The 15,885-nt window shown below is 43.6% G+C and overlaps 1 protein-coding gene and 2 non-coding genes across 3 annotated transcripts; 1 reads left to right on the top strand and 2 right to left on the bottom strand.

Moving 5' to 3' along the window:
- The first annotated feature begins 630 nt into the window (after positions 1–630).
- On the top strand, positions 631–6,438 carry LOC109735601 (aspartokinase 1, chloroplastic). Its single transcript, XM_020294818.4, has 13 exons — positions 631–1,206; positions 1,292–1,374; positions 1,455–1,495; positions 2,932–3,086; positions 3,848–3,997; positions 4,076–4,171; positions 4,398–4,514; positions 4,784–4,903; positions 4,986–5,078; positions 5,254–5,370; positions 5,500–5,616; positions 5,769–5,831; positions 5,920–6,438. Exons 1-13 carry the CDS (start codon positions 841–843, stop codon positions 6,085–6,087), a joined length of 1,686 nt encoding a protein of 561 aa, XP_020150407.1. The 5' UTR covers positions 631–840; the 3' UTR covers positions 6,088–6,438.
- An 842-nt stretch (positions 6,439–7,280) lies between these two features.
- TRNAV-CAC (transfer RNA valine (anticodon CAC)) lies at positions 7,281–7,354 on the bottom strand. The gene has a single exon. It is a non-coding gene; the product is annotated as a tRNA-Val (tRNA).
- A 7,718-nt stretch (positions 7,355–15,072) lies between these two features.
- On the bottom strand, positions 15,073–15,146 carry TRNAV-CAC (transfer RNA valine (anticodon CAC)). Its single transcript has one exon. It is a non-coding gene; the product is annotated as a tRNA-Val (tRNA).
- Positions 15,147–15,885: the final 739 nt, after the last annotated feature.

The raw sequence follows: 15,885 nt of genomic DNA, 5'->3' as shown, positions 1-15,885 counted from the left end.
ATTTTTGTTGTATTAAGAAAGTTGCGATTCTCATTAATAGTAGAGATAATGATAATAATAAATGGCAACACATTGGAAGGTTGTCGAGAAAAATATTATAACTGCATTTTAGTATAAGGTTATCTCACATACATGGTACGATTTTTAAATTCTTAATTAACTATTATTTACGTGATTGAATTGAATCAACACCTGACAAAAGTAAGCACAAAACAAGGTCTCACCCTTTAATGGGATTTGATTTTGTAATGATATAGAGAAAAATTCAGTAGGAGAGGTTGTGCGAGGTGAGTTGAAAATAAGCCAGTGAAAGAAGGTGAGGCGAAAATAAACCGAAAAAAATGAATCTGGATACCCGGCTACAACTCCCGTAGACAGAGGTCACACAAAATCTCTTTATAATCAAGCAACCAATGAACCAATCAATGTACTAAGTATCATATGGACGAAAAAAAAATGTACCGTATCATATCGTTTATCGTGTAGTAGGAGCCATTGACTTGAGGTCGTAAGCCGTGGACGCCTCCGTCGCTTCCACGCGGGCCCGGCCCGCCCGAACCGCGGCGTCCACGAGTTTCTGCGTCCGGCCGCATGGACGAGGAGCCGTCAAGCTTTTTCCATTTGCCCCCCGCCCACCGGTCGCGGGTCATCCCCGCCGTCCGTTTCCGCTCCCGTTGTTATAAACCCTCTCTCCCCTCCATCGATCCATCCATCCCCACCGCGCTTCCACCCCCATCGCCGCCACTCCTCTGCTCGCCGCCACTCTTCTTCTCCGGCGTGGCCAGGAAGAGAAGGGAGGACAAGAGGAGAGGAGGGATCCGGATCCCGCGCAGGTGAGAGATGGTGGCCGCGCTGCGTCTCGCGGCGGTCGCGTGGGATTCTCCGACGGCCGTCTCCGCCTCCAGGCTCGGGAGGGAGAGGGCATCCTTGTGCGCGGCCGCCAGGCCGGGAGGGCAATGCTGTGCCCGGAGGGGGCTGGTGCTCCGCTGCCAGAGCGGGGGCGGGGCGGCCGCGACGGCGGCCACGCTCAAGAAGGGCGAGGCGGCGGATGCGGCCGGGTTCACCGTCGTGATGAAGTTCGGCGGCTCATCGGTGTCGTCTGCCGCGCGGATGCGGGAGATGGCCGACCTCATCCTCAGCTTCCCCGAGGAGAGGCCCGTCGTCGTCCTCTCCGCCATGGGCAAGACCACCAACAACCTTCTGCTGGTACCACCGCTATTCTCCATTTTCCGCTCGCCGAAATTCGACTTCTTTGGCCGTGCTGAATGTGCTTGGCTGCGGGATTGTGCAGGCCGGAGAGAAGGCGGTGAGCTGCGGCGCCCCCAAGGCGTCGGAAATCAACGAGCTCGCTGTCATCAAGGAGCTCCATCTCAGGTGCGTATTGATTTTGTCATCTTGCCGTCCCCTGTTGCTTGCAAGTCTGGTTTGAGTGTTCCTTGGTTTGCTCTGCTCAGGACCATCGATGAGCTTGGACTAGATAGCTCCATTGTTTCAGGTATGTCGCTGTTGCTTTCCCCTTTCAGATGTTGGCTCAAAGTCAATACTTGTTCTGTAAAAACTAATATGGAATTCTCCAAGTCATGCCTTTTTCTTCTTTCCTAGTTAGAGATCCACCCACCGAATGATAAGCAAGTAAACTCGCCTTTCGCCACTTGCGGTGCATCAGTAATTCCATAAAGTAGCTGAATCTTTCTGCTGAATATGTCTGTTCTGTGTGTTTTCAGATTAAGCAAGACTTCTGTTTTGGCTTGCAACTGATTTTGTAGTACGTACATCTTTCTGTTTATCTGACCATCTCCCTGTGCTGAAAGCTCTGTAAATATTCCTGTCACTCTGGGATCATGATCTTCGATGAACAACAAGGTTTTGGTTCATAGAATTACCCAATGCCCACCTCACCCATTTTCATAATATCAAGTTAATGCTGACAATTTAAATTATTAAGCCAGTGAATATATATTTTGAGTGTCAGCAGAATGTTTCCCATTTTTGAGGTCCTGGTGGCCCAAAATATACAGACCATACCTTATTAAAAGGCCTAGAAGGATCTATTAGTACCGCAGCTGTGTCCGCATTTTTTGCTTATGAAGTGAGAATCAATCAACACCAAGTTTTTTTATGTACAGTAAGTAAGGGTCCGACCTGCTTAAGCAGCTCTCTTATCCTAATGGGGACAACCTTTTTTCCTTTAGCTGCACAAAACTGTTCTATTTTTTCTTTTGTGGTGTGCCACCATTTTCGATGGTGGGGTGTAAATGAACATGCATACACCCATTTTCCCTTTAAATTATATATGATGGTGAGAAGCCTGGAGGTCATTGTCATCCATTCACATCCTTTTCACCCTTTTTGTTCTATATTCAATAGGGACAGCTTTTGTATTCTATAGATTAGTGGTTAGACCATAGTTGGTTTAACTTTTCCCCCTCAATTGGATGACACTATTTAATACATTGACCTCAGTGTACAGCTGAACAAATTAGTCTGAAACAATGATGTTCAATCAGTCTCACAATGCATCGCAAATTTCCCTGTCGAACAAGCTCTTGTTAATATATAATCTTTATCTTCTACAATCTACATAATACATTAAATTAATGTAAACACAGCAAGTGTGGCATGCAGATTTCAATTCACGCACATACCCCTTCATGACTAATGTGGAAGATATAGAACAAGTGAAATGTTCCTGAGTCCCATACTTGATGTGTTCCCCAACACGTAAAATTCAGACAATCTGAAGTGTGGTATGCTTGATCCTTACTCATAACACCAGCACAAGCTGTGGTAATTGATTCTTTAGCAATTATCCATTGTTTGTTGCCTTGCATCTTTTGGGCTAATTCAACACTTTACATTCATTTTGTCTTTCACGAAAGTGTCTTCTGTAGTACTATACAAACAACACATTTTAACTGTTCAATCGAACAGGTTTTTTGGACGAATTGGAGCAACTGCTTAAGGGTGTTGCTATGATGAAAGAGCTGACTCTTAGGACACGAGATTACCTTGTATCCTTTGGTGAATGCATGTCTACAAGAATATTTGCTGCATATTTGAATAAACTTGGGAAGAAGGCACGACAGGTAATCTAGCAAGCAACAATTTAGTAGTTTGGTTACAACTTTGTTTTGCGGCATAAATGTTTGGACCTGTTGAAAGTAATGCAATTAGACAGAATATTTCCAGAAGGGGTTATTAGTATCTCGCTAACATGGAAAAATGAATAGGTTATAGGAATATCGTTGACAGTCTCGTGAGTCTTTCCTTGTATATATACATTCTTTTGCTTCTGCTTCTAGTTGACTGGTGAAACTAATTGCGTCAAGTTGATTAATTGTACCGCGATACGGCAACATTGCTTCCATGAACCACCAAAAGGTCCCAGCCATGCAACGTGTGAACTAGCTGTGCTGTGTCAAGCACATGCAGTATGCTGTTAGTAGATATGATGATAGCCCACAGCTTGGTTGCGAAAAAACCTGTAGTATGCCTGTCCGGTGTCCGCCACTTGGCTATCCAAACTATGGAAAGTAGTCAGCTCCCTGGGGGTATATCCAAGTGTGAGGGAGCTGAGAAAGGTGGGAAGTTTGCATCTCATATTAGCAGGGTATGACCGAGAGTTAAATCTGTTCTTCTATACACTACTGCAGTTAAACCTTCTGGCTATGCCCTAGTGCATGTGGATGCCTATATTGCTGACGGAAGTTGCTTTAGCCCACAACTATGTGACATTGGGTTGGAATTTGTAATGAATTTCACAACTACCTGTAATTAGACATGTTCCACAAATAACAACGATATTTCATTCGAACAATATCTTAACTATTATTTTTCTTGTTTGCAGTATGATGCTTTTGATCTTGGCTTTATAACCACTGACGATTTCACAAATGCCGATATTCTCGAAGCAACTTATCCTGCTGTTGCAAAGAGGCTACATGGAGATTGGATTGATGACCCTGCTATTCCTGTAGTGACTGGTTTCCTTGGGAAGGTTTGTAACATTATGTAATTCATGCACAAGAGCATTTTGCTTTGTTTGTGGTTATAATCATGCCCATACAAATAACAGGGATGGAAATCATGTGCGGTCACAACGTTAGGAAGGGGCGGCAGTGACTTGACCGCTACAACCATTGGCAAAGCCTTGGGGTTAAGAGAAATCCAGGTTTGTTTTCTATCAGTGGTATATTTGAATTACCTGGTGAAAGGTAATTCAAAAGCTGCATCCAAAAGCTTTGTATTTGGATTTGGTTAACTATGCTTCCGCTGCTAAGTTGTCCAGATGTTTAACCAAATAAACTTAAAAGCTACAGATAATGGGTGGAGTTGTAGTGCATATGCTATATTTGCTGTGCTGTGGGTTGTAACTTAAATTTTTAAATCTGGAACAGGTTTGGAAGGATGTAGACGGTGTGTTGACGTGTGATCCAAATATTTATGCAAACGCGGTACCAGTACCTTACTTGACTTTTGATGAGGCAGCTGAACTTGCTTATTTTGGTGCACAGGTATTCCTTGTTTATTTACTTGTTGACTGAATAGTGGAAGCTTCGCTGTTGCATCTTATTACCTTAGAAAATGCTACTATATGTTTATTCTCAATTCTTGGCATTTCAAAATTAGTTAGTTTTGTGGTTCATGGGGTTGGCTGTGTAAGCAGGGACCTTTACAGCATTGATACTCTTTGTTATATGTGTTTCTTGTGTTACTAGGTGATTTAGCAAGTATTGTTCTACCATTGTATAACACTTGCACAAATACTTCCACCAACTATTAGGTTTTGCATCCCCAATCCATGCGACCAGCTAGGGAAGGTGGTATCCCAGTTCGAGTGAAGAACTCATATAACCGTCATGCACCTGGCACTGTGATCACTAAAACAAGAGATATGCGCAAGGTTTGTTACGTGACTGTGTCAGTATATTCTGATTCTTCTATGTGAAATTGCTACTGATCCCTGATTGGACATTATTTTGCAGAGCATATTAACCAGCATTGTCCTGAAATCAAATATTACCATGCTGGATATAGTGAGCACAAGGATGCTCGGACAGTATGGCTTTCTAGCAAAGGTAAACAACAATAGTCTTGTGGCTCTCTTTCCCTATAGCTATACGCTTTCTTTTATTGTACGCCGTTTTTGACTTTCTATGCAGGTCTTCTCTGCAAAGGTAAATATAGCAACAGGCTTGTGGCTCCTTTTTCCTACAGTTACATGTGTTTTCTTACTATATCATTTCTGCGCAGGTCTTCTCTATATTTGAAGATTTGGGTATCTCTGTTGATTCTGTGGCTACTAGTGAAGTCAGCATATCATTGACACTGGATCCATCAAAACTTTGGAGTCGTGAATTGATCCAGCAGGTAAAAACCTGGGACCTTATTCCACTTTTATGTTCAGTTCTCAGCCAACAATACTGCTTGGCACTGCCCCACTGCTGTGTTTTTTTATCAATGCTCCTGTTTCATTGTTTTGTTGTGATGATGTGGCAGGAGCTTGATAATGTAGTTGAAGAACTTGAAAAGATTGCGGTTGTTCATCTCCTACAGCACAGATCAATCATTTCCCTGATAGGGAACGTGCAGAGATCGTCTCTGATTCTTGAGAAGGTATGACTACACATGGTACTCTCAGCAGCTGATGAAACTTTATCCTAACATACTGCATGATGTGGTAATGCATTAGAATGCCAACCAGAATTTTGAAGTGCTTCAGTTGATCATTTTGCATCATATCATTTACATTCACCGCTACATGCCAGGCGTTCAACGTTCTACGCAGAAATGGTGTTAATGTTCAGATGATTTCGCAAGGGGCGTCCAAGGTAATAATACCCCCTTTGCCAAAATGGAACGAACTTTGTTTTCTACACATGGCAAAGGGCAGCGGTTTCTAACTATGCATATAAGCAGGTGAACATCTCCTTGGTGGTCAATGACAGCGAGGCGAAGCAGTGCGTGCAAGCCCTCCACTCAGCATTCTTCGAGAACGGTTTCTTGTCAGAAGTCGAGGAAGCGGATCTTGCACAGAACAGGGTCCCAGTCCTAGTAAGCTCTAATGGTGCTATCAATGGAAACTAGTCGACGTCGCCTTTTTCTGTTTCCAGCTACGGTCGTGCCGTTCTTTGGTTTAGATGGCGATTCGTCCCAGATTATTTAGGCCACCTGAGCTGATTCATTGGTGTTGTAAGAGTGGTATTATAGTTATCATCGGTGTTGTAAGAATGAGCAGTGTTATAGTTAGCATGATTCTTGGAGTGCTAGCATATGGTAGCTAGCCCAATCAATGTATGTGATTGTGTCAGGCGTGCTACTTGCTGAACTTAACCATTGGAGGTCTGTAGTGCACTCCTTGGGTGTCTTCTACCATATAGTATGTGTATTGTATCCTTCTATTTATATCAGCGAATAATTCTTGTTTTGTTTTTGATATCTACGGCATTGTGAGCGTGGGCACTGTTTTTGTGGATGGACTTGTAAATCTGACAAGTCGTCACATTGGTGTTGCGGGGCAGATTGCTTGCCACTGAATCTGCATCATAATGCATTTTATATATGATTCTACCCAGGGAGTATATGTCTGGACTATAGAAGGTGCATTCGTTGAGGTATTACCTGTAAATAAAGGTGAAAAGCTTGCAGGACTGCAAGCTCACTGATTCTTAGAGACACAGAAAGGAAAGAAAAAGGAGAAGCTGAAGACTGCATCAGGTGTGATGCAAAGTGGCATAAAAATGAATTTTGGGACTTTCTGCACTTTTTTGTTCCAGATAGCAGATTATTAGTTTGTTGAAAATGTGAAGCAAAATCTGATGGATGTTAAAAACATACAGCATATGAGTACTGGAGGCCTTTATTTTTTTTGTTTTTTCGGGTAAACTACAGGAGACTATACATACATGTACAAAACGAAACGATACGAACTTTACTGAAAATAATGAAAAGGAAATAAATTACAAAACAAAACGATACAAACTTCACTGAAAATAGTGAAAAGCAAATAAATGCCTGAGCCTAGGTTTGAATGTTAGAAATGTGAAGCAAATATGGTGGAAAGTTATTTTAGCATGAGTTGTGGTATTTTACAACTCTTTTGGTCCAACAACGCGCATCTCCAGTTCTCCATCACCAGTTTTATCAAATGTTCCAGAACAAACGCGTGTTCCAAATGTCAAGCAAACTATGGTAGAAGGTAAAAATAGATAGTTCTACCGTAAGAATGTATTTCTAAGTGCAACAGCAAATCGGGACAAAAAAAGGGAAGAAAAAATAGTTGTCTGAGCCCAGGTTCGAACTGGGGACCTTTAGTGTGTGAGACTAACGTGATAACCAACTACACCACCCAGACTCTTTTGTTTGGTGATTCAAAATATAAGTATATAAATAGAGTCATAGTTGGACAAGCCGCCCTAAGTGTCACTGGCAGGAGACACTAAAGATTCTCCGCCTTGTCGTCCTTACAAGGTTCTTGGCTGCCTCATGCTGATAGGCCCGTTTGCCGAGGTCGCCAATGATGGACCTGTTATCATGGTGTTTCCCTGCAACCGCATTCACTGAACGGCCCTTGCTCTCTGTTCATCACAAGTAAATGCATAGCTGCAAGCCAAGGTTTTGAGAATTTTGGTTTATTTACATGCAGGAGTCCCCTGCTTCAAACTATCAACATGAACACGCTCTGCTTACTGCTAGGGTGAATAACTCTACCATACTCATCTCATACTTTGTGCCGCTCTAACAAAGCAACAAGCTTAAATGCAGAATATAATTAGTTTAGATGAAAATGACACAACCCACATGTGACAGAAGTTTAATATACTCATCTCATACTCTGCTAACACAAGTTTGACAAACAACGTTTGGTGATGATGAAAATGACACAACCCACATGTGAATTTCCTTGCCTCTTCTAGTCCTATATATGCTCTCCCTTTGTGTAACGGAGCAATGTCAGAAAGAGCTACAGACTACAGTGCTCGACGGCTTATATTTTTGTTGTACTTACCATATTTGTATGATCAGAATTGCCCCGACCAATCAACAGCTAGGATTGAATTATGCTCTTACCTCCTCTTATCTCTTAGATGATGCTCAATAGGTTCAACCGAGAGCTATTCTAAAACTCCTGCTAATATCGAATTTAGATGTGCAATACTTGGAGCACATCTAGATGTGCTTTAGCAAAACTGTATCTTATTTTGCATTTTCTACTCAAGTTCGTGGTCCTCCTTCCTTTCTCCCATAAGACATCTTACCATTTTCTACCCGATCACATTCTTTTGTTAGTATCGCTTTAATATTATAATTATATAACTCGCTTTTATTTATTTTTCTTTTGATTGTAGCCCTTAAGAAGTGATGAAGTTCAATGTTCTGTCCGACTCATACACGACGTTCATGTCGACTATGCATGCCAAGCTATTTGGCCCATATCCGGAGAAGGTCAAACAACGCCCGTGCTACTAGTCAAGCTGACCAAGGACAACCAGCCTCCACCATGGTGGGCTGAAGAGGAGTTGGCAGGCAAGGGCGGGGCTGCCCCCAAGATTTCCGTCTGCAACGACACCGTATGTCTTCGCCTTCATCAACTTCGAAGGGAAGTTGTTCAAGCTGACAGATGGAAGAGCCGAAGTCCTCTCAGACACCACACAACTAGGATTCAACAACAATTACAATACCTTGGTTGGTGGCGCCACAAACCTACCACAACTAAAGCTCAGTAAGTTTGGTGTGGTCGAGGCGGCGGCGACACCGTGGAACCACAACAGGAAGAAACCATTTAAGGACGACGAGCTGAAGAAGGCATTAGGCAGGTAGAAACTGCTGGGCCAAGGCTAAACACATGAGTGTTTAAGGGTGCAAATGCAAAAAATATCACCCAAAAAAATCTTCACAGTTTGGTCCAAAGCTGGGGGGGGGGGGGGGCACTGCCCCCCAGAGTTGCATATGCACATAGCTTGCCCAGTGCATGTGTGTGGTCCTGTGCAAGCCGCGAGGCTAGGGCCCGTGTACGATGCCGTGAATGACGGTTGTAGCATGAATAATGGGTGGTTGACTTATAGTGCATCTATGCAATTTTGCAATTTTGCGGTTTGTAACTCAATTTTTAGATTTACAACAGGTTTGGAAGGATGTAGATGGTGTGTTGATATGTGATCCAAATACTTATGCAAATGTGGTGCCAGTACCTTACTTGACTTTTGATGAGGCAGTTGGACTTGCTTATTTTGGTGTACATGTATTCCTCGCAGTTTATTTACTTGTTGACTGAATAGTAGAAGTTTGCATGTTGCACCTTTAACCTAGAAAATGCTATTATATGTTTATTCTCCCATTCTTGGCTTTTCAAAATTAGTTTGTTTTGTAGTTCAGGGGTTTCGCTGTGTAGGAAGGGACCTTTACAACACTGATAACTTCTTTTCGTTATATGGGTTATTGGAGTTACTTGTGATACTTTTTTTTTTCTTTGAAAAAGAGGATTACCTTCGGCCTCTGCATGAAAATGATGCATGCAACCATCTTTATTAATTTATTCACCAGAGTCTGGCAAAATGAATACAAAGATCAACACCAAAGCCGCCTTCGAGACGAACAAAGTCGCTAGACCTACAAGTATAAAGATGTGTCATGACCGCATCAAATGACACCATCTAATCCAGTGGCCTCAAGAAGCCACCCGCCTGGTAAGCTGAGAGTACTAACTGGTCTAGGCATCCCACAATGCGCACCGCATGCGCACGCACTCTATAGGATTCGCCGCCACCATCTTCCGCCATCCCATCTTCAAGAGGGATCATTGCATAGATCTTATCCGTCCCATCTGCCGTCGGACATCACCACGAAGCCAGACAGCGCCACTAGCTTGCGCGTGTCCATCAAACCGCGTCCAATGCTGATACTCCACTGCTCCACGCCACCGAGGCTCGTTGTCTTCAATGCGGTTGATGTAACACCGCTCCACCTGTTTGCCCCTCCAGTGAACCTTTGCTCCAAATCAATGCCCTTAGGAGGGAGAATGGGACCATAGTCTCCATCATCATTCGACCCAGGAGATCCAGATCTCGGGTTTTCCCCGGAACAGATGCCCCTGGAGGAAGAGGGGCGCGCCATCTGCAACTGCCCACGAATGATGATGGATACGCCTTCAAGAAGGGCACGACGCCATGAGCGATGTCGCCGCCTACCATAGTTAGGGTTTTCACCCGAGCAGCAGTGAGATGGGAAGAGGTAGGGCGGACTCGAATGACGTCTCCAAGAAGAAAATCGGCGCCCTTAGGCATCATCACTGTCGCGCCCGGCAGTAGCCGACCAGGGAATTATCCCAATCCAGACCCCCACCTCCCGCTCCGCCCCAACCCGGTGACCGGCTAGCAGCATGGACATGTCCAGTGAGACACAGTGCACGTAGCAGGGACTGGTGGAAGAAGCAGATATGCGCCGTTGGCCGCCGGGGCAGCAAGCCGTGGCACCAACCTGCCGGTGGATCGCCGGCCAATGGATCGGACCCCCGCCCGCCCGCCCGCCCCATCGCACCACCGAACAGGAAGGCCATACCATGGGTGCCGCTGCCCCGGATCCAGGGCCTTCCGCCCCAGATCGGGAGTTGCAGCACCAGCCCCGCTGGGACGCCGGCTGGCCGCCACGCCACCGTGGTCCAGATCGGCGTCGTGCCCTCACGAGTCCGGGCGCCCCGTGCCACTCGGCGACCTGTGAGAGGGAGGATTATCACCGCCGCCACCGGGCACCGGCGCGTGCTGTGGCGACGGAGGAGAAGGAGGAGGGACCAGAGGGTAGAGTTGGGGCCCCTCGGTCGCCTACGTGGGGGGGGGGCGAGAACACGAGAGGGGCGAGAGGGAGTGAATCTTGTTGATTTAGCAAGTATTGTTCAAGTATTATATCGCGCTCACACAAATACTTCCACCTACTATTAGGTTTTGCATCCCCAATCTATGCGACCAGTTAGGGAAGGTGGTATGCCAGTTCGAGTGAAGAACTCGTACAACCGTCATGCACCTGGTACTAGGATCACTAAAAAGCGCAAGGTTTATTGTATGACTCTATCAGTATATTTTGGTTCTTCCATGTACAATTGTTACTGGTCCGTGATTGTGCATTATTTTGTAGAGCATATTAACCAACATTGTGCTGAAATCAAACATTACCATGATGGATATAGCAAGCCCAAGGTTTTATGGCTTTCTAGCAAAGGTACATAGGATGGTTAGAGGGACTGTGGTATCCCCAACCCACCAGGGTTGAAGTCCTAGTGTTCGCATTTATTTCTGGATTTATTTCAGGATTTCTGGCGATGCGCATTCAGTGGGAGGAGACGTTCCCGTTGATGACGAGGTGTCTACGGTGACTTCGTAAATTTCAAGATGATATGCCGGCTCAGTCTTACATAAGCACAAAGGATAAAAAGGTGATCAGAAGACTTGATTATAACACAAGGAATGGCTTTTAAAGTTCAAAGCAAGTCCAACGACTAACCTAGAGCTAAACAACACCATCATAGACAAACCAAAAGGACCTTTCTCGAGATATGTCCTTTTTGCCAAACAAAAAGTGATACTACATTAGTTCTCGTACCATGCTAGTGGATTACATCTACTTTCAAGATTCTTACACGTCAAGAAAAAAAATCCTGCATCAGCAAGGCATTTAGTTGAAACATCTTGAGAAAATCTTGCACTAAAATCATTGCAGTGTAGTATCATGGCTAGACCACAAGTTAGAACAGCCCGTAAAGCAGGCCTGAATTGTGTAGAAATACAATCTAAACTCAATAACTTAGGTACGACCTGTGTAGCATTGGCACGTCCCTTTTCAAAGAGCTCATCAATAACCCCTTCAAGATGCACAACCCTATGAAGTAATGTGAACTTCCATCCTACATCATCACCAACAAAACATATTTCAAGCAACAAAAATAAGGGCAATGTACCTGGATTCAAAATAATCACCTGCACTTGACCTTCCTCATCCCCAGAAATCAAAGCCATGTCGCAGTAGCACACATACACTTTGTTCCAGTTGTAGAAATCTAATAGCACATTAAGCAAAATTAGTGAAAGGACATATCAAACAGGTAAAAGAAAACATGAAATCCTCACTTTATCCAAACAAACAGGATGAGGAGTAATGTAAAATGATGCGCCGGATAGAAGGGAGTGGTATGTGGGAGAGAGTGTCGATGATTACCAGGATTCCATTGCTGATCACTATCGAGGATCCCATCATTGGTGAACCATATCGGTTTCATGAAGTTGGATGAACCAAGAACCGACATTCTGTGGCTGGAAAAATCCTTGACAATGCTGCACCAGCATCCTCGCTGGGTGTTTCTCAATGGAAAAAATATGTAGATCAATCAACTAATTGCCCTGCCTTGAGTCTACTGCACCCTGCTTAGGCTTAGTTAAGACTATTGGAAGATCAACATCATGTACGATGGCATAAACAAAAGGTGTGGTTAGGGCACTAGTACAAAACAGGGCTTTCGTCACAGGGCAATATTCACATTAGTCCCGGTTCAGTCACGAACCGGGACTAATGTGAGCATTGGTCCCGGTTCGTGCGGCTAAGGCATTAGTCCCAGTTCACCTGGGCCCTTTAGTCCCGGTTGGTGCCACGAACCGGGACTAAAGGGTGCGATGCCCATTAGTATCGGTTGGTGGCACCAACCGGGACTAAAGGTTAGTCCTTTAGTCCCGGTTGGTGCCACCAACCGGTACTAATGGGCTTTGAGGCAATAGTACCGGTTCATGGCACGAACCGGTACTAAAGGGCCCATCAAACTCTAACACACCCCCCCCCCCCGGACCGCCTTTTCAGTTTTAGAAAAAACAAAAGAAAATGATGGAAATGTCAAAAAAATAAAATAAAATAAGTTTCCCATGTGATATGTGGTCTAGTTGTTGGGAAAATTAACAAATATGAATTTCGACTTTATTTGCAAAATCTCTCTGGAATTTCTTAAAATGGGCATAACTTTTGCATACGAACTCGGATGAAAAAGTTTTTTATATGAAAAATCATCTACTCGAAAAGTTACATCCGAATTTAACAGGGGCTTTTAAGATCTGGAGAGGCAAAAATCCTCAAAAACCTAACAGAAAAAAGATACGGGGCTTTTAAGATCTGGAGAGGCAAAAAAATTCAAAAAATTTCAAATTGTGGTCAAACAATGGTCAAACTAATTATTCTAGAATATTAGTGTTACTAAATAATTATTTTAGTTTTTTTGAATTTTGGTCAAATCTGGTCAAACTGTGGTCAAACAGTGGTCAAACAATGGTCAAACTAATTATTCCAGAAATATTAGTGTTACTAAATAATCATTGTTTTTTAAAACAATAGTTTCAAACTCAAACAGTGAAATGTGTCACTTCATGCTCAAGCTAAATTCCTGAGGGTTAATAGAATTGACATCTTACTATTGTCAGGAAAACAACAAGTGTAGACTTGGAAACGAGGGAGAATAGAACCCGGAAGTTAAGCGTGCTCAGGCTGGAGTAGTGAGAGGATGGGTGACCGTCCGGGAAGTTAGATGATTTGGAATGATGAGGGGTGATTAGAGATTAGAGGATAAATTGAGCAGTGATGAGGGGTGGTGATTAGAGATTAGAGGTTAAAATAATTCAGAAATTTGAAAATAAAAAAATTCGCAAATTTTTTTTTCAAAAAAAAATATCATAAAATTTTCCAGGCTGCGTCCACGTGGACGGCCTTTAGTCCCGGTTCGTGTAAGAACCGGGACTAAAGAGGGGAGGCATTAAACCGGGACTAAAGGCCCTTACCAACCGGGACAAAAGCCCCCTTTTCTACTAGTGGGGTTAGTTAAGAATACTCGAAGATCATGCCATCATCGGTATGATCTTTTTTTTGGTGGTGGCTAATTAGTGCGAGACATGAAGGAAACATAACATATTATATTCCAAATGAACACACAAGAACGCAACGCTAGTCAAGGTCGCCTACCTTGTGTAGTTCGCGCTGCCATCTCCTAGATCTCCTCACCGGAGGCATGGACTGCCTAGACTAATGAGTTCACCATGGGCAACAACAGCCATACGCTGCAAAAAAAAAAAAATGATACCGTCAACTACCAAGAAACTGAAGCACCACGGTGAAGAAATAAGCAGTAAATTGTTGAACATCAGATCAAACATTGCCACACTACTAAAATTCCTTCGCAAATATTAGTCGCTTCAAATTAGCTCCCATTACATCATGATTCGGGGACCTCAGTATTGCCATGACCCCATCACAATGTTGTATGATTAATTGTTTAATGAAAGGCAATGCAGGGAGTATAATATGTATATCTAGTCCAGCCTAATTCTCTTCTATCTTTCTTCTACATAGTCAGAAACTCATATCCCAAGCAATGAGCTATACCTGGAGGTTCACTGCGACAAAATAATGACCGGTGCTCGTTATTTTGCACCATTTCCATGAAGCACAAGGTTGTATGGCTTTCTAGCAAAGGTACATAGCAACAGTCTCGTGGCTCTTTTCCCTACAGCTATGCGTGTTATTTTATTGTGTGCATTTTTTTTACTTTTGTGGAGGTTTTGTCTCCAATTCTAAACATAGGAACGGTCTTGTCTACAAGGCGACCTTTTTCTTCTTCTTAAACATCAGGAATTTTATGCACTTAAAAGCAAATTTTGACTAACGTCCTGGATCAGAGACATATAGCAGACTATGTTATCGTTGAAAATGTGAAGCAAAATCGGATGGAAGTTAAAATAGATATGACCACTGGAGACTACACATAGTGAAAGGAAAATGATACAAACTTTACAGAAAATAGTGAAAAGCAAATAAATGCCTGAGCCTAGATTTGCATGTTAGAAACGCGAAGCAAATATGGTGGAAGTTATTTAGCATGAGTTGTGCTATTTTCCAACAATTTTTGTCCAATGCCCATCTCCAATTCTTTCCTGAACAAACGCACAGTATCATCTAGCATTACCACAGTTTCGTTCAAAATGTGAAGCAAAGTTTGCTAGAATAGATTAAGTGCAATTTGTCAAATGGGAAGAGGAATAAAAAAAGCTGAAGTGTCTGAGCCCAGGTTCGAACTGGGGACCTTTAGTGTGTGAGACTAACGTGATAACCAACTACACCACCCAGACGACGTTGTTAGATTTCTCGAGAAGTCACTATATAAGCTTTGTTGCTCTCTCTTCTGTAGATTACACAGCGTACGTGAATATGTCGTGCAGTCGTGCTATAACCTGAGAATATGCAGGGGCCGTGGCATATTGCTGGTTCTCCTTTCACCTCTTTTTTAAAGACGTTTTAGGTCACTGCGCGGGAGGAGCAACACCGAGATGGAGTTTGTGGATCTGACGAGGTCATGGCGGTTTGATCTGGTCCGCAAGCTAGGCAGGTCGTCAGCTGACATGGTAGAAAATGTTTTTTTCCAGACCGACAAATGGATGGATGGTGCAACGGTTGAGGATGTGGCTCTCGACGTATTCCTCTCGATCTCTATTCTCTACTATTGTTAGAGCCACGAGAACTGTGGCAGACGCTATGCATAAAAGAAGATGCATCAAAGCCATCGAAAAACAAATCATTGTTAGTGTCTTCTTGCAAATTGTGACCCTTTTTGAGTTGCTCTTGAGGTTTTAGCTCCCCCACACCTCAAATGACACTTGGACATCAGGACATGGCCGTGGGAATCAAAGGGCTCCTTCTCATCAATCCGTCGCCCAATACTTTCGGGCGACGGCGATACGCGGCAAGGAACGACGAAGAAAAAAGAAGCGAGCCGACATGATCTGATCGTCCACCTGTAGTGCAAAGCTAGCTTCCTCTAGCTAGTCTTGCTCTTGATCGATCAGGTGTCGTAGTAGCCGAAAGCAACAC

This window comes from Aegilops tauschii, chromosome 5, assembly GCF_002575655.3.
Source record: "Aegilops tauschii subsp. strangulata cultivar AL8/78 chromosome 5, Aet v6.0, whole genome shotgun sequence".
In the NCBI taxonomy this organism is placed as follows: Eukaryota; Viridiplantae; Streptophyta; class Magnoliopsida; order Poales; family Poaceae; genus Aegilops; species Aegilops tauschii.
Note: the sequence above shows the minus strand (reverse complement) of the source record. Positions and strands in the feature narration are given on the sequence as shown.

What these genes read in the sequence shown, in the direction of transcription:
- LOC109735601 (XM_020294818.4), top strand. Translation starts at nt 841, where the DNA reads ATGGTGGCCGCGCTGCGTCTCGCGGCGGTCGCGTGGGATTCTCCGACG. An exon ending in TTGCTTATTTTGGTGCACAG is followed by an intron (nt 4,515 to 4,783) that starts GTATTCCTTGTT and finishes ACCAACTATTAG; the next exon opens with GTTTTGCATCCCCAATCCAT. An exon ending in AAACAAGAGATATGCGCAAG is followed by an intron (nt 4,904 to 4,985) that starts GTTTGTTACGTG and finishes ATTATTTTGCAG; the next exon opens with AGCATATTAACCAGCATTGT.